The 18,746-nt window shown below is 31.0% G+C and overlaps 1 protein-coding gene across 4 annotated transcripts in view; it reads right to left on the reverse strand.

Annotated features, from left to right (window-relative positions):
- The window catches only part of LOC115880764 (ATP-binding cassette sub-family A member 2-like), an 83,549-nt gene that overhangs the window by 20,258 nt on the left and 44,545 nt on the right, over window positions 1-18,746 (reverse strand). For all 4 annotated transcript variants that reach the window (XM_030898045.1, XM_030898044.1, XM_030898048.1 and 1 more), the window contains 8 exons: window positions 17,337-17,513; window positions 17,080-17,276; window positions 12,729-12,960; window positions 5,569-5,720; window positions 4,006-4,161; window positions 3,739-3,949; window positions 1,063-1,423; window positions 944-1,011 (listed from right to left, as the gene is read on the reverse strand). In XM_030898045.1, coding sequence (XP_030753905.1) covers window positions 944-1,011; window positions 1,063-1,423; window positions 3,739-3,949; window positions 4,006-4,161; window positions 5,569-5,720; window positions 12,729-12,960; window positions 17,080-17,276; window positions 17,337-17,513 — 1,554 coding nt within the window. The remainder of the gene's footprint in view (window positions 1-943; window positions 1,012-1,062; window positions 1,424-3,738; window positions 3,950-4,005; window positions 4,162-5,568; window positions 5,721-12,728; window positions 12,961-17,079; window positions 17,277-17,336; window positions 17,514-18,746) is intronic.

Raw genomic sequence — 18,746 nt, forward strand, 5'->3', positions numbered from 1 at the left:
TCACTTGTCAGTAAGACATAATGATTCCATATCAAATATAAGTATAAAACGACGACTGTTTATAATATTCTGGAAGTCAAGCTGAACCTGATCCACCTCCAAATAAAAGGTGTAATGCATTACTACAAAAAAAAACGAAAAACAAGTTACTTTTGCAAATAAGTTTGGCTCTGCTGGAGCATGCAATTTCAGCAAAGAATCAATGGCGAAAAAATCGTCCGATTTAAATGAAATTTGGCATGTCGATAGATTGGACCAAGGCTAACTTGACCGTGTACGACACGTGTCAGTGTGACATTTAGTTTTGACGTAAGGAACGTCAAAAGTTGATGTCCAATCGCGACCAAATTTGGTGGGTAGGCTATGTGAGCGACGGTGCACACGGTCCCACACTGCAAAGTGGGATACGACGTCTCGTTTACATCTTCATCGGGATGGAACTAAGGATTTGATATTGAAGAAAAATGTAAGTCGATTTCGGCATAATTGGGGACGGGCTACAGGATGACGCCCTCGACGTTTCAAACCAATGCCTCTAAATGGACGAAATCATCATTAAGATTTTTCTTAATTATGGGTCGATTGGAACCAAACTCGGCACATGGATAGAGGTACTCGAATGGAGTCCACAGACGGACAGACGAACAGACGGTCATTTTAATACAAATTATTTTGTGAAAGTGAATCAAGTTATTTATTAATTTTTAATTTATTACTTTTTCAACATTTCAAACTACTTAGGGGAATATCAACATTAAAACAAGTCTTAAAATAAAGCTGTTAAAAAACAATAAATAAAAATTAATTATTAAATTAAAATAAATAAATCATTTATCTAGGTATTTTTTTACCTAAACCTTGTAAATTTGGACGCTATTACAACGGCTACATTATACGAAAATTACAATAATGAACCCAACATAAGGGTATCAACGTTACTTACATTTATTATGTTTAAATATATCTATAGATGGAACATCTGACTTCTCATGTTTCTCTACTTTATTTGAGCTACAAAACAATAAGTTATTAAATATAAAATAAAATATAAAAAATACGTACTTTAGGAAAACATCTTCTAGGGTTGTAACTGTAATGGACATAGATTCTATTTCAAGTTGTTCTTTGCGATCTTCGAGATACTCAAATAGTTTGATGTAATTATTGGTAAACGGTAGCAAAAATGACACTTCTTCTCCGTCAATACTTTTACATTTGAAATGTTCCGTTTCGTTGGGCATGAGATTACTTTTGATGACATTTTCTAAATATGTAACGATTTGTTCCATTATAATTTTTTTCTTTTCACTTTTTTTCATTTCAATTTCATTGCTTTCCTTTCCTTTCATTTCAAGTTCTATAATTCCATTTGCTTTCATGATTTTGTCTTGTTTGATAAGAAGTCTCAAGTTATATCCTGTGCCTAAATATATATATCGTTGAGTACCGGTCCTGTATACTGTATGATCCAAAAAAGAAAGTCACAGCAGGTTGTAAAGTTGATAGTTATTATCAGGAATGGACATTTAAAAAACCGTTTAAACAAGATATAAAAAATGTTTATTACGTGCAGATATTTTATGAAAAGCAAAAAATCTACTTATTAGACCAGTAAAGGTCCTTTGACAACGCTGTTTGAAATTGAAACTATACAGGGTGTCAAAAAAATATTTTATTTCACTTCAGCGGATGATTCTGCAGACAAAAATAGAATAAAAAGTTTTTATGAACATAGGCCCTAAAATGCTTCACGAAGAAGTTATAGCTCTCGAAAGGTTAAAAAAATAATATATTTTGTTTAGTTTTAAGATCATTGGTAAACCGTTTTTACTTCCTGAACACAGGGTTGGGTAGAAAGAAAATTTTATATATTCTACCGTGTTTTCTGCACATAGAAAATTAATTTTCTACACCAACTAATTTTGTACATTATTTACATGTCCAGACGTAGAAAATTAGTTTTGTATATTGTAACAAATATTTGAGTAATACGAGAAATAAATTAATAACAATCTAATTGTTAATTATTATTTAACAAATGGATAATAGTGTCATGAAAGCCTAACTATGAATTTTTATATTAGTTGAAATAGATGGCCTATCCAAAGGAAGGATGCAACAGTGACAGTTATGTCATTATAATTCACAGGCATATCGTTTTTTTTTTGGATGTCGTCTGTCGTTAGTATATAACATAAATTAGGATTGACTGACGTATTCAATTGTTTTTTGTCACTTCCTATTTCACCGGAAATGACTACAACTTTTGATTTTTAAATGACACTCTCGGTATTTTTTTTTACTTAACTCGATAGAAAATGACACTCTAAATAGAATGACATATCATATGTTAATTTTTGACATTTCCTCATATCGTTTATTTAAAATTGTAACATGCGGTTCTTAACGACAATTTGATTCGAAATACCAAGTGTATGGTACCAAATTATTTAAAATACAATTTTTTAAGCAAAAATGCCAAAAGTTGACATATGATATATCATTCTATTCAGTGACATTTTTTATTGAATAAAGTAAAAAAATGCCGATAGTGCCATTTAAAAATCAAAAGTTGTAGATATTTCCGGTAAAATAGGAAATGGCCAAAAACAATTGAATATGTCAATCAATCCTCATTTATGCCATATACTAACATATCAAATCTCGTTTTTTAACTGAAAAAATAAAGTTATAGGGGTGAGCCACTTTTGAGACGTACACGGTATAGTTTATAAAATCAGGATTCTTTGGTAAAATTAAAAAAAAGAACCACCAACCCTTGCAATATAAAATCATCGACTTTTTTCAATAACCTTCAGGTTAATAGAATAAAATAATCTAATAATCTTTAAATTTATTACTGTCGTACTGTGTTTACGTTATGTATGTACTGTGTTTATTATTTTTAAAAGCATAGCATGCCCATGAATTGCCCGTTCAGACAACAGAGAATTTCGTTTTCCCCTTTACGGACGCCCCGTAGTTACAGAACCGATCGACGCGACGTACTGTAAATAATCGGCGCACAGTGATCGAAAATACGAATCTAGAATTCCAAAAGTCTCTTAGTAAGAAAATATATTTTATTTCTTACGAAAATTATTCTATTTTCTTTTTCTTACGAAAATTATTCTATTTTAATTTTGGTAAACTCAATTTGCCCAACACACCTCTGATAGCTCTTTTCAGTTCGCGTAAATAACGACAAATAATGTTTCTATGCCTACTAATTAAATATACCATTTTTGGAACTCCGTAAAAAAACTGTTTACAGAGATATAAATTCAAATTTCAACTTTTTGTGATTCCTGAATATTTCTAAAGATAAAACGGTGATTAATTAGTTATTACCTTACAACCAAAAATTGGACTTTTGGAATTCTAGATTTGCGTTTTCTATCACTGTGCGGCGTTCGACGTTGACTAGATACCGTGTGTTGTACCATTGAAAGCCCATAAAGGAGCCGGCGCTGGCTGCGCACCCACGCCCATAAACCGCTTCTTGCGTTTTGAGCTCTTACTGTCGCTTCTGTATAGCTTTAAGTATCTTGTGTCTTCAATAGCGATGCTATCTATTTACTTGAATTTGAATCTTTTTTAGTTGTATTAACTTTTTTTAAATACAAGGAAATGTGTGTATTATAGAATTTAGCTGCCATTTCACTGTTGAGAACTGAAATATTATTTCTAAGCCTACTGTGACAGCTTTTTCATTCAATAAAACAAATAGGCTTATACCGTATCTCTTTTTCAGAACCATGGGTGTGCCGAAACAACGAAGGCGTCCTTCTTCCATTATGGCGATCCAGTTGCCCAAAGCGTCGGCCTCGTCCATAAAATGCGTAGTGATCAAAATGGTCTTTTCGGATGCCATATCCAGCAGCAAATCCCAGAGATACCTACGCGATTCGGGATCCATACCAGAAGAAGGTTCGTCCAGAATTAAGATCTAAGTAGCAACGGTTTCTTTTTAATAGTGATACAACATTATTATTTAAAATTTACCTCTGATCCCCCAATAACGGCCATTCCAAGACAAAGCTTTCTTTTCATACCACCTGATAATTTATCGGCCAAACTATTCTCTTTATTGGTCAAAGATAATTTCTCCAGTTTTTCTTTTACTTCCTTGTCAGCTTCCTGGCACGTTTTACCCTTTAACTGCACAAAAATATTTGTTATAATTTTAACATATTAAGATAGTCTGGCAACATCCAAAAAATGACTTGAATTTTTAATTAAAATCACATCATCATCAGAAAGCAGTGATGGGCGATGGATAAATACCCAATGGGTATAATAAATAAATTTGGGTATATACCAAGAAGGTGTAGGGTATATACCCATTGAGAATATTTCGTCGGGAAACTCCCTAAAATTCGATTATTTACCTAACCTAAATTATTATTAACTAAAATTTAATTACTAAAAATTCTAAACCCGAATAACTGTCGGCGTTGTGCTGTATTTTCGATACAATTGAGGCTATTGTGCAGTCTGTGTGGGGTAAGATAAGTAAGATAACAACAAATTGTTGTTAAAATTTGTTATATTACGTTAAATCAACAAAATAAACATAATTGGGTATATACCGGGTATGCATACTTGGGTATAAACCCAAATTCAATGTAATATGTTGTATTTACCCATTGGGTATATACCCAATGCTAAATATCAGGCATTTACCTAAATTTCAACAAACCGGGTGATTGCCCATCACCGCCAGAAAGAAAATATTCTGGTATAATCAAACTATTGACTAAAAACATTATATAGCATATCAACAAAATTAATGGTCCTAATTTATTATTGACTGACTTAATTCCGATATATGAGTAGCGTTCTAATTTTATTTAAAATAGAAGGTAGTGTTTACGTTGCATTAATAAATATTATTAGTTATTAAAATTGTGAAACAAAATATTTCTAATAAAAATTAACAAAGTTAATAGAATTATTGACCGCTATTCCGCGCAGCGATGCCAAATCTGAAGAAAAAAAAAGATTATAATAATAATTACTTATACTATTTGTATATTACATATTATTATGCAAATTTTTGCCTATCCTAATCTGATTAGCACTGCACGTTTACCCTAATCTGATTAGCCACTGCATCGAATGTACCGAATTATCGAATTATTATCAGATTATTTGGTGTATGCATTATATTTCTTTGTAGGTTTTAATTTTATTTAAATATATAATCTTGATTATTTTGATTACACTTATTATTACATATCATATCATTTTGAAAAAAAAATACCGTCATAAATATTTAAAATCATATTACCTAGCTCATTTGGAGAATTCTGACTAGTATTAATATGGATTTAAAACTTGGCAACTCTAAAGTATTCAAAGTCTTAATACCCACGTTTTACATTTTTATTTTTTTTATTATTTAATTATTTATTTTATTATAGCGACAAATAAACAATTCATTCAAGCATTATCAATAGTCAATAGTCTTTTATAAATTATTTGACAAATCAAGGATTTTATAGGTCTATAAATAACAAGAAATGTTAAACAATTTTTTTTAAATGAAAATGTTTATATAATTACCATAGCGAAAAATTTCAGATGTTCTCCGACTGTCAGATCTGGGAAAAACAAATTGTGTTGCGTGCATAATCCAATCTTTTTTGTAATATCCGACCTTGAACGGACTTCCTTCCCATTTATTATAATTTTGCCGCTATTTTTGCTTATCATTCCTAAACAGAAAAGAAAAAAAATATTGTTTTATAAAATGAATAAATAAAAATCCAAATTAAGTTTACCAAACCAACATAATTTATATTGTTTTTTTTTATCTTCTATAAGGGGAGCTTGTTTATATTTTTTTATTATTTAGTTATCAATAAAATATACAGAGTGTTTCAAAAAACATGTGCCATCACTCGTGGGACGATTCCTTGTAATCTATACTAATATATAAAATCCTTAAGTGACTGACATACTGATTAATCACGATCCTGCTCAAACCACTCAACGTAAGAAGCTCAATTTTGGCATACAGGTTGATTCTAGGGTGTAGAGGTTCGATAAGAAGGGATTTTTCGAAATCCCAGTTCCAAGAGGGTGAAACCACCCCTCAAATATTACAATATTTTTTATTTAAAAAACGTTCAAGTTTCCGAAAAACGCTTAAACACGTATATTTTTATTTTGTTTTTTTACATATTTTAAGATTTTTTAAAAATGTATACAGGGTGTTTCGAAAAATCTGGTCATTGATTAATCACGATCCTGCTTAAAGCGCTTGACGTAAAAAGCTGATTTTTGGAAAACAGATTTACTTTAGGGTGTAGAGATTCGATAAGAAGGGATTTTTCGAAACTCGAATTCTAAGGGGGTGAAACTATCCCTCAAATATTAAAATATTTTTTATTTAAAAACCGGTGAGTTTTTCGGAAAAACTCTTAAACACGTATATTCTATTTTGTTGTTTTACGTATTTTAAGATTTTTTATAAATTTATACAGGGTGTTTCATAAAATATGACCATTGAGTAATCACGATTCTGCTTAAACTGCTTGACGTTTAAAGCTGATTTTTGGTAAACGGATTTACTGTGGGGTGTAGAGGTTCGATAAGGAGGGGTTTCTCGAATCTCAAATTCCAAGAGGGTGAAAAAGCCCCTCAAATATTACAATATTTGTTATTTAAAAAACGGTTAGTCTTTCGGGAAAACGCTTGGACAAGCATAATTTATTTGGTTTTTTACATATTTTGAAATTTTTAAAAAAATCATACAGGGTGTTCCAAAAAGTTGGGTAATTTCTTAACCACGATTCTGCTTAAACTGCTTGACGTAAAAAGCTTATTTTTGGCAAACGGATTTTTCGAAAGTAAAATTCCAACGAGATGAAACTACCCCTCCAATATTACCAAGTTATATAATAATATCGCCATATTGTTTTTTCTCATGCTGTCATAAATGTGAGAAAATTTTATCCAGTTTGTATGTTAATGGAAATTCTTGCTTTGCTTTATCATCACCATTACAAATGATTAATCGACGCAAACGAAGTCGCTGGTACACGCTAGTATATTCTATATTTGCGAATATGACTTGACCAAAAAATGTTTTTTGTCACATCAAACTATGTAGGTACATAAAATTTATTATGCGATAAAAATCTAGTTGGCAAAAATATGGAATTTTATGTTAGTATTACAAATAATATTTGACAATAAGTTTTATAAACTTTAAATTAATTAACTAAAAAAATTAATCATAGTCAATTAACTTATTTTGATTCAAAAAATACGTAGTTTCTATTTTCACGGAATATTGAAACTTACTGTATATTTTGTTTATCCAATTTTTTTCACAAAAACTATGAGGCGTTTTTTTGCGTTTTTAAGTGTTAGCCAACGGCCACACAGAAAGCGTTTTTTGCGTTTTTAGCGTGAAGCGTCTTTAGCGACTAAAACAAAATAACAGGATTATATAAGGGGGCCGCACCAAAAGCGTGTAGCGTTCGGCATGTCTCGCAAAAAACGCAAATGAAAACAAATTTTGTTTTCTGTAGCGTCTTCTAAGATGAGACCCCGTCATAGGCGGACGTTATATTTAATAATACAATAAAAATAAATTAAATAGTATGCATTTTTTTTTCATTTTAGAGTATTATCTGAAAATATTTTATAAAGAACATCTACTGTTTAGGAAAATTCTATTAAATTCAAAAATTTGAAGGAAATGTTTGAAAAAGTGTAGTTTGAAATATTGAAAAAGTAATAAATTAAAGGAATATTTTCTCACGCGTAAAAATAGTTTTTTATGCGTAAAAAGTGTTTTTTTCAGCGTAAATAAGGTTTTTTTTAACAGAAACAAATACTTTTTGACGCGTAAAAAATAGTTTTTACATGTAACCAATGGTTTTTTTACACGTAATTTTTTTTTTGGGTAAAAGTCTTTTACTAGAAACAATAAGTTTTTGACGCGTAAAAAATGGTTTTTACATGTAACCAATAGTTTTTTTACACGTAATTTTTTTTTTTGGATAAAAGAGTCTTTTACTAGAAACAATAAGTTTTTGACGCGTAAAAATTAGTTTTTTAAGTGTAACAATTAGTTTTTTACACGTAATTTTTTTTACGTAACAAAAGGGTGTTTACCATAAACAATAAGCTTTTGACGCGTAAAAAAATAATTTTTTACGTGTAACAAATAGTTTTTTACACGTAAAAAATATTTTTGTTGGGTAAAAACTTTTTTTACCAGAAACAATAAGTTTTTGACGCGTAAATTTTAGTTTTTTACGTGTAACATATAGTTTTTTACACGTAAAAATATTTTTTTTGCGTAAGAAAGGTTTTCTAACAGAAACAATAAGTTTTTGACGCGTAAAAAAATAGTACCTATTTTACGTGTAACAAATAGATTTTTACACGTAACAAATAGATCTATATGCGTAAAAAATAGTTTTCTACCAGTAACCAGTAACAAATAGTTTTATACGAGTAAAAATAGTTTTTTACGTGTATCAAATGTTTTTTTACACGTAATAATTTGATTCACGTGTACAAAATTTGTATTAAAATATCAATATTTTTGATAAACACGTTGACTACTCACAATTACACGTCGCGCCACTACGTATTTCTAAGCCGTTAACACGTTTCGTTACGAGGTCGTATGTCACGGCTTTGAATTTTTACTCCCAGCGTGCGTAAAGAATTTTTACCCCAAAATGTTTCATAAATCATGTCCTAAAATGGCATTAGCAACTATAAATATTTGCTATTCTATTATATAATTATAATTATTTATTATATTATAATTATAACAAGTACTAACCACAACACTACAACATAAAAAAACTATACACATATAAAATAAAATTCGTAAAATAAATGGCAAATAATAATTATTATTTTTACACACACCACTGGCACTAGCAGTAGATTGTGTTTGTCTCCGAATATATACCCCGGCCCGTCCACAATTCAACCCCAGCATCTTTTATCTTCGTCTCTGCAACTAACGGCGCGATCTCATATCTCTTTCTCACAGGATTAATTGTTAGACAGGCCGGGAATCCACGAATCAGAATATCGGTTCTTAAAATACCTGTATGTAATGTGTTTTTTTTGATACCGTCTAACAGACAAACGAAGCACTTTTGTATAGAGGTAAATTGTGTCCAACTAACTTATTTTGATTCGAAAAATACGCAGCAGTTCTATATCCACGGAATATTGATAGACACCCTGTATATGTTGATATAAAAATAAGTCTTATTTTTATTTCTCCGCGAAAGATGGTACATGTTTTTTGAAACACCATGTATATTGTAATAAGAAATCAATTCATAAGTCATATAAAAACTATTTAGATAGAAATTATGCCTATTTTTTGTTCAATTTGTCTTTATCGTGTTTAAAAATCTGTCGATTTTTATTAACAGTCATTTCATACTAATTGTCATAAAACATGTCTCTAAATATATTTTATTACAGATTATACAGAGTGATTCACGGCCATGGCACGTTAGACGTTTATGAAAAAATAGTGATAGGATTTTATTAAAATTTGAATTTTTGCATAAAGGCATATTCTGCTCCATCTGTCTAAATTATTTTCAGCATTAGTGTTGCCGCTTCATACTAAAAGTGGAAGCATCTTTGGTATTTTAAATGGAACACCCGGTATATTATTATATTTTTCCAAACTACTTCCATATCTCAACATTTTTCTGTTCCGCTATTCACCGGTTCTCCATGAACGTCTATGGTGTGAATCACCCTATATATTCTGTAAAGTATGCTTTAGTTTACCACATTTCTTAGTACTCATTAGCATCGCCAATTTCAACTGTATTAACTGATTTAATAGTTGGCCTCTATTCTATAGACACAAATTAAATTTTATTTGTATTTAAACTTTCTATTAATATACAAATGTGTGCCAAAAACCTTCAAAATACCAATTTACAAAAAAAGAAATTGTACTCTGTATTTAGCTATTTTAACGGAACACGACTAACTGACTCACTTTGATTCATTTATCACATTTTGTTTTTAGCTTTTCTCTTTTTAAAACTAAAAACGGATACAGACACTAAGAGAACCTTATAAAAAATAGTAACAATATTATTAAATATAAATCAGCAAATCAGTTATTTTATGATGTTACTGTCGCATGTCGTCATAACAAGCATAATAAAAAATGTAAATCAAAATTTAGTCTACTATTTGAACGTTTACAAAAAAAATATTTTTGTCATAGGACACAATACAATCATCAATAGAAATAAGTTTTTTTTAATGAGAGAATGAATCTTAAAAACAGAAGTAGAGTAGCCGCATCTGAAGATGAGCCCAGACGCGTCATGAATGTTTTACCACAGTTTGGTTTACTGGAGAACGCCTCTGCAGTGGTAAGCAGTGCTGCCGTGCTGTCCGAAATAATTGCACAGTATTTATAGCTAGAATAAAAACATCTAAGTTGATGCTCACGTCATAAGGCGATGGGTTCATCTTTAGTGCGTGGCCCCACATGAGGCGTACAGCGTAGTGGAGCGCAGAGGGAAGGGGACCGCGAAGCGTTTTAATTAAAGTTTTCATTAAAGTAAACCGAAGTGGTCCCAAATACAGCGTAGCGTATTGCGGATTGGCACGTATCTTCTCACACTGTACGAACTCCTTTCCGCAGTACGCTACGCTACGCTCTACGCGTCCAGCTATGTTGGGTCACGGCCTTAAGCTTGATTTTCATGCATCCGTTGTCCGACGATACGTTGATACGATATTAATTTTATTGGTAGAATTTAAAGACTTTGATTGGTTAGAAAATAACGCAGTTTTTAAATTTATTGCATTTTCATGCCTCCGTTTATCGGATATACGTTGGTATCATTTTATATTTTCGTTTCCATAACGATTTTGCTATTTTACTTATATTTTTATTAAGGTTAGATTAAATTTGTCAAAAAAGTGTCAAAACGTCCGTTATCGTATGAACGAGTCCGTTGATGGGCTAAAGTAAAATATTTACGGATGAAAAGTGGCGCGAAAACGCTATGACCAATCAGAGCACCGTCGTCGGACCATCGTATCAACGTATAACGGATGCATGAAAATCAAGCTTTAAACGCGGGAACTCTAGGTAAATACCCAGATGATATCAAAGAAAATCAGTTATTTTTACCAAAAAACAAGTAATAATATCGCTTGTATTAATAACAGAAGATATTTTATAAAGAAAATATTATTACAAAACCATAGTTGACTAACAAATTGGCCGATAAAGATAGTTAATCATTTGTGGTCGTTTTTAGAACCATAACATTGTGGGTTGGACTCCGAGATTTCCGAGAAGAGTGGTTTTTGCAGTGCTTATTATACAGGGTGGTCCGATTTGTAAAAGCAGGAGTTTAAAGTCTAGAGAATATAATATTTTAACATTAAAATTTTGTTTGAATATTGTACCATTAATATTATTTTCATTTTATGTAAATATTTTTTCATTTCCTTTTTGACACTGTTATTCAATTCAATGTGTTTAAAACATTTTTTCCATTTCTTCAATTCCTTAAACAATTAAAAAGTTAGATCACCCTGTTAAATAAGAGCTCACCAAAAAAATCATATATGGGTATTTCGCCACTGCAAGAAAATTTGTCAGAAGTTGGGTTTACAGATATACAAATTTGCCTAACGAACAAAAAAATGTTTAACGTTTCGGAAAGTTTATCTCTTTTCGTCGTCGGAAACCAAAAAAATACATAGAATAAAGAAAAAACTATTTAAAATATTTAAATTCAACTATTCGAGAACACTTTAGTTTTTTAAAATGACATTATATCAAGTTAAATTTCAAAATTAACAATTACTACCTGATAACATTACTTAACAAGGTAAAACCAAAAAACCTTAAACTTTCTGTATAATATAATAAAATATGTACTGGCATGATTATTTTTAATTTTTACGTATGTTATATTTATTTATGATATGTTCTTTAAAATCAAAGAAGCGATTGCCATACATTACTAGCATCTACAGATGCATGAGCAATACATTTATTTTTATTAGATTGAATTAAAAACGCCTCTTTTATTTTTCTTTTGGAGGCTATCGCTTCTTTCATTATAATTTTGGCGTTATTAAAATTTATTCTGTGCCCTGTGTCCCATGAATGCTGACAAATCTTACGATAAATTTTACATTGGTGAAACATCTAGACCCTTAAATATTCGAATTAAAGAACATGAAGAGTATTTAAGAAAGGGAGATTTTCACTTTTTAGTAATGTATGGCAATCGCTTCCTTGATTTTAAAGAACATGAACAACCAATAGAATAGTTTTCTAAGTTTCTATCTATCACGTAAATCAATTTAGCGTCTGACTATTCGCACCTTTAAAAAAATAATTAAACAAAAACAATAAACAGATAGATATGATGAATATCTAAAATAACAGGTTGAAATAATGCCATTATCAATAAGAAAATAATATATTATACGATATTAATATTTAAGAGTTTAAAATAATGCGCGGGCAGATGACAGCGTCACACAGTATATAAATAAACATGGTCCACAGTATATAAATACATATGAACAAACATAAACAGATAAGTGAAACTGAACCAAACAACAAAGAGGTTAAACTGATTAGGAATATATTAAAACGGAAATATAGATAAGGCAGAAATGTTGGTAAATAAATACAAATACATGTTGCATGAAAGTTCGTTATTCGTTACCTGTTATCATTCCCATCGTTGTTGATTTACCCGCACCATTATGGCCTAACAGTACCGTTATTTGATTTTTATAAATGTCCAGAGACAAATTGTTAACAACGGTCTTTTTTCCGTACTTCTTGCTCAGGTTAATCAACTCGATGCCTTTATCCAGATTCTCGCCTTTCTCAAGTACCTCTAATCTGTGGCTCTCGTTAGAACCTACTTCAGTAGAAGTCCTCTTTTTCAGCAACTACAAAAAACAATTTTTTTCTAATATAGTTAAAAATGCATAAAACATGTCAGTTATAACGTACAAAACAAAGATAAAGGGAGCCAACTTTAATTATAACCAGTTTATAGACAGATCCACGACAAGATGCAAGGCTACCGCACATAGTAACGTGCAGTATGCGAACGTGCAGTATCTGCACGTGAGGTATGCATGGTTAAAGATGAGCAGGGTAAAAATAAAATTTATTTAAGCAGGCATGCCAATTGAAATTGTAATATTGATATATTACAACTGTAGTAAAATAACCTAGCTGCAAGGCTATTCGAAATGCCTAATTGTGTGGATTTCTTGTTGCAAAATCTTACAATACTGCATAGAAAAAAATGTCAGCATCCCATTTTTTTTTTTTTGCTTTTTAACATGTTTGTTTTTCCCATTAGTACATCTCCATCACTGTCCTATGCGATAAAATCCAGACTATGGATTTAGAGGACCCCGTGTCAATATACAGGGTCTCGCATCTCGCTCCTGGAATAATAAACTTGTGAATTTTGTTTAAGTGCAAACCTAAAATATGTACTAGGATGTATCCAAAAAAAATATTTTAACTCCTATAGGGTGGCTCAAAAAAGTGTGAGTTGATCGGGATGATTTTTTTTAAATGGAACACTCTGTATATTATTGCATTTTTGGCTTCCTTTCATCACTTTACATAATTCTAAGATATGAGTAACTATGTTTCGATAGTTGCGGAGATATTAAAAAATAAGTAAAAATATATACACACACCGGAAAAGTCTAGGGATATTACAATTTTATCCAGCCATCATCAGTAATTTTATTATTTGCATTTCTGATATAATAAAATTAAAATAAACAAATAGTTTACAGGACGTATTGGAAATAAAAATGCGAAATTTACCGAATTTTTCATATTTACCTTGATTTTTATTGAACTCAAAAAAATATACACATTTTTTTTTTATTCTAAACTGTGAATTAAAAAAAAAGATAAAACCATTTTTACTTAATAAAGGGTATAGCCTCCTCTACTGTTAATTACAGCCCTACATCGTCCCTCTATGCTCCTGATTAGGTTGTCGATCTCTTCTTGAGGTACAGCCTGCCACGCTGCATTCACGGCCCGAACCAGATCCCTACGAGTTTCACGAGGCATACCCATTCTCAAAATTCTTCTTTGGACCGCGTCCCATACGTGCTCGATGGGGTTGAGGTCAGGAGATTGTGCCGGCCAGGGTAAGATGTTTAATTGATGAGCATTGATAAACTCACTTACCACTCTGGCTGTATGAGGCCGTGCATTGTCATGCATGAGAATGAAGTTTCTCCCAAAATCATTGGCATATGGTAACACGACAGGCTCAAGAATTAAAGCACAATATGTGATTCCTGTTAGAAACCTTTCAAGAAAAACGAGATCGGTTTTTCGGCCTAACTGGACTCCTCCCCAGACCATAACTGTTCCACCTTGATAAAGGTGCACTTCCCGAACATGATCCAACCGAATAAAATTTCCCGGTTCTCTCCGTACCCTAAGCCTTCTCGAATCCGGATGAATTCCAAAGCGTGACTCATCCGTGAAGAGATCATTGTCCCATTGTTCATTCGGCCACTGAACATGATCTTGAGCCCACAAATACCGTACCTCTCGATTTCCTCTCGTTAAGGGTTGAGCTCTCCAAGGGCGTCTGCTTCTTAAGTTGACCTCTCTTAATCTATAGCGAACAGTGTCAGGACTAACGGTTACATTATGTGTTTCCTGGAGAACTAAACTAAGCTCTGGTGCTGTAAGAGTCGGTCGGCGTCGAGCATTTAATTGTAAGAAATTATCTTGCTGAGGGGTAGTAATGCGATGTCGCCCTGTGTGCCTTTCAGCAACATCACCACTTTCACGGTAGCGTGCACTTAATCGCGATATTACACTTTGCGTTGTATTTAATGCTCTAGCTACGTCGATTTGGCGCATTCCAGCGTCGAGCATACCCATGGCCCTTAGCATTTCGTCTCTGTTAAGATGTCTACACTCCATAATGTCGTTTAATACTAAACAGAGTTATTTGAATGAATTTTGGCCAGTTATCATAAAAACATAGCCAGTACAGGTTAAATTCGAACAATTGATGCTAGGTGCTTTTTATACATTTGACAAAAAATGCACAAACACTTCTGCAAATATCCCAAATTTAGAAATAACTAGTGTGACTACTTCGTTTCAATCGAAGTAGAAAGAATCGGCCTACAAATATGTGGTTTTATTTATTTTTAACTTTAATAAAATGATATCCCTAGATTTTTCCGGTGTGTGTATTTTTCAGCCTTTCTTAAAAAAACTATTAAAAATACAAGAACTGTTCTGAAATCAAAGCTCATTTATTTTAGATGGCCTGTACTTACTTTGCTATATTAGGTATATGTATATGGTAATTGTAAATCATACAGGACGTTCAAAATGCTACAGTAAACTTTCTAAAATATATTTTTTTTCTACAACCTAAACACCTTGTATATTTTTCGATAGATGGAGATTTAAAAAATTAACATTTTTTGTATTTAGGGTATTTCAAATTTTTAAAGGTTTCGCAGATATTCGCGGTTTTCTATTGGATATATGGCATTTTCCACAGTAAATTTTTATCAAAGCCACTCAGAATAGAAATAATACTGTGTGTATCTACAAAACCATTAAAAAATTTGAAATACTTTAAATACAAGAAATGTTCATTTTTTAATTATCCTTCTAATAAAAAATAATATATAGGGTGTTCCGTTTAAAAAACAAGGTAAAATTATTTTATGTTTCAGAAAGTTTGGCGTAGAATTTTGAACACCCTGTACGATTTACAATGTACAAATACCTAATATAGTTTTGAGGACAGTTCTTGTATTTGTAATAATTTTTTAAGGAAGGTTGAAAAATATATATTTTTTATTTATTTATTAATATCTCGGAGATTATCGAAATATATTTACTCATATCTTAGAATTATGTAAAGTTATCTGAAAGGAAGTCAAAAATGCAATAATATACAGGGTGTTTTATTTAAAAAAAAAATCATCCCAATCCACTCACTTTTTGAGCCACCATATGGAAGTTAAAATATTTTCCTGAAATACATTCTCGTAGATACTTTAGGTTTGCTCATAAACAAAATTCTCAAGTTTTTTATTTTAGTAGCTACAGATGCCCGACGCACTATTGCCGAACCCTGTATATTACAAATGAAGTAGAGTTTTTTAAAGTGGGACTGGCAAATTGACTAATTATTTGCAATACTCTAGTTACTCAAGATGTTTCTGTAAAATTAAATTAAAAAATATATTACTCGTAAAGACTAATCTATATGTTATGGGCGGTGATAAAACACAAAATTATTTTAGGTAAACATAGGTGTAGTATAAAAATTATTATCAAATAGCCAAATATTTTATCAGTCAACTAAAAAAACAGATGAAGCCAACGATAAGCACACTACATTTTGATTTGGCCTCAAGTAATTACCCATAAAATTGCAAAATTTGTGGTTTTTCTGAGATTCTGAGAAACTACATTTCATTAATGTTTCATTGTTAAAAAAAAATATCTTATATTATATTATCTTATCTTATATTATATTATATATTACTTATATTAACATTCAACATTTAAATTTTTATAGATTAAAATATTTTTCAGTAACATTAGTAACTAAGTCAATTTATACAATACAGGGTGATTCAACGATAGTGTAAAGTCCATTATCTCATTTGTTTCGAAGTTTACAAAAAATTGTTAAATATAAATAAAAACATTTATAGAATTTTACGCTGAATCTAAAAATAAAATAAAAAATAAGATGTTACATTTAAAAAAAAACACATGTACATGGTATGACTTTACCCTATCGTTGACCCACCCTGTACAAGCATATTGTTATGAAATATTGAATTATGAATCAACTACTATATTACTCATAGAGCCTACTTATCAAGGGGAATCGAAAGAAAGATTAGTAAATTAAAATTATAGTCAATTAGACGAATAATATATGTTGACAGATAACATTTTACTTCTGAATCAAAATGATACATGCATACATATTCTTTCAGTAGATGGACTATAGACTTAATAATGCTTACTTTTATTAAACTGTCAAACGGGAACAAATATGATCTTCTAATTCCATATTTTCCAGGGTTAACGGCGTCCACATAAAAAGTTAAAATCATATAGAGAAACACGTCCACTACCAACATGAGACAAACGTGTAACATTGTAGCACTATTCGATCCCCCATCGGCCGGCAAATGCCAGTTATTCCAATGAAGACCGATCTCTTAAAAAGAAAATAATACTGTCAGATCGAATTTTCCAAGAAATAATTAAGAGAAAATACCTCTTTCTTCATAGAGTGCCATAGCAGAGTATCCGTAATGGAGCGCCATGTTTGGTAACAGCATTAAGAGCATTGTTGTTGAAAAGCTCTCTCTTTTATCCGTGGCGTCTTGGATATACGTTGGTACGAAGAAGGATAATATCCATACCAGTAATCCGACTAATACAGCTAAGCTCGCTAAAAATATATGCTATTATTATAACGTTTCTTAAAAAACATCGTCAGAAATCCATGCCTTACCATAAAGTAAGAAAGAATAAAAAGAACTGACAATAACTCATTATGTCATTCATAAAACCGTATATTCTTTACACGCCAACATACTCAGTCGATAGACGATGTTTTGGCGATATCCAAATACAGGGTGGCGCCTCTCATACGCCGCGGAAGATCCAAAGACAGTAGTTTATATCGAAATGAAATTTTGGCAGCATATGTAGGTCAACTGAAAGCATTTTATAAAAATATATAGAATTATACAGAGTGTCCCCAAAAAAAGTTACACATGAAAGTTGTGTTTTTTCTAATGGAACACCCTATATATTAATTGATTTTTGGATTCTAGGAAAAAAATAAAGATGAGTTTTATTAAAAAAGCATATACCTAAAATCTAAGGATTTTGACATATTTCACATTTTGTGAAAATGAAGAGTAAATTTTAAATTTCGACAACAACTACCTAAACTTTAGTTGACCTTGTATAGCCTGATATTTAGTTATACTAACCATTGTATGTTAAACCAAATTGAAATTTGACCCGAAAAGTTATACCGGGTGAGACAGCATTAATATGGAGTCCCTTTAAAAAAATTATTAAGGTTGCCTACCCCTCAGACAAAGATTTTCCTATATATTTTAATTTTTATGATTTTGCGTCAGTAGATCTTTATTATTTGAAAAAATCTAGGTGGCTGTGTGATATATCTTTTGTTAATTTAACAAAAATTAAAGATTGTAAAGTAAAATACTCAAAGGTAATAAAAAGATACATGTTTAAAACATATTTTAATTATTACAAAATTAAAACTACGTAGATATAAACCTATAATTATGTGACAAAAATTAGCTACATGAAATCAAATGCTCAAAATGCTTCCTTTCGTGTTAACTGCATAAAATAATTGTCTTTTCAAAAGGATATTTTCATTTTAAAAGGCATATGTGGAGTTCTACCTCGAAAAGCAGCTACAATAATTTCTCTCATGTTGTCGACAATAGTTGGTCTAGTTTTGTAAACACTGTCTAACATATTCCCATAAAAAAACCGAGACTAGATAAAATCAGGAGCATTTAAGTATTCTATTAATTGGTGAATGCACACTGCATTCACAAACTAATAGAATCATATCAATTCTCTCTGATGTATGAAGTTTGCATTTTCGGCAAATTTCTGAGAATTTTTTTTGTTT

This window comes from Sitophilus oryzae, unplaced genomic scaffold (genome assembly GCF_002938485.1).
Source record: "Sitophilus oryzae breed Bouriz unplaced genomic scaffold, Soryzae_2.0 scaffold_1657_pilon_pilon, whole genome shotgun sequence".
NCBI classification, from domain to species: domain Eukaryota; kingdom Metazoa; phylum Arthropoda; class Insecta; order Coleoptera; family Curculionidae; genus Sitophilus; species Sitophilus oryzae.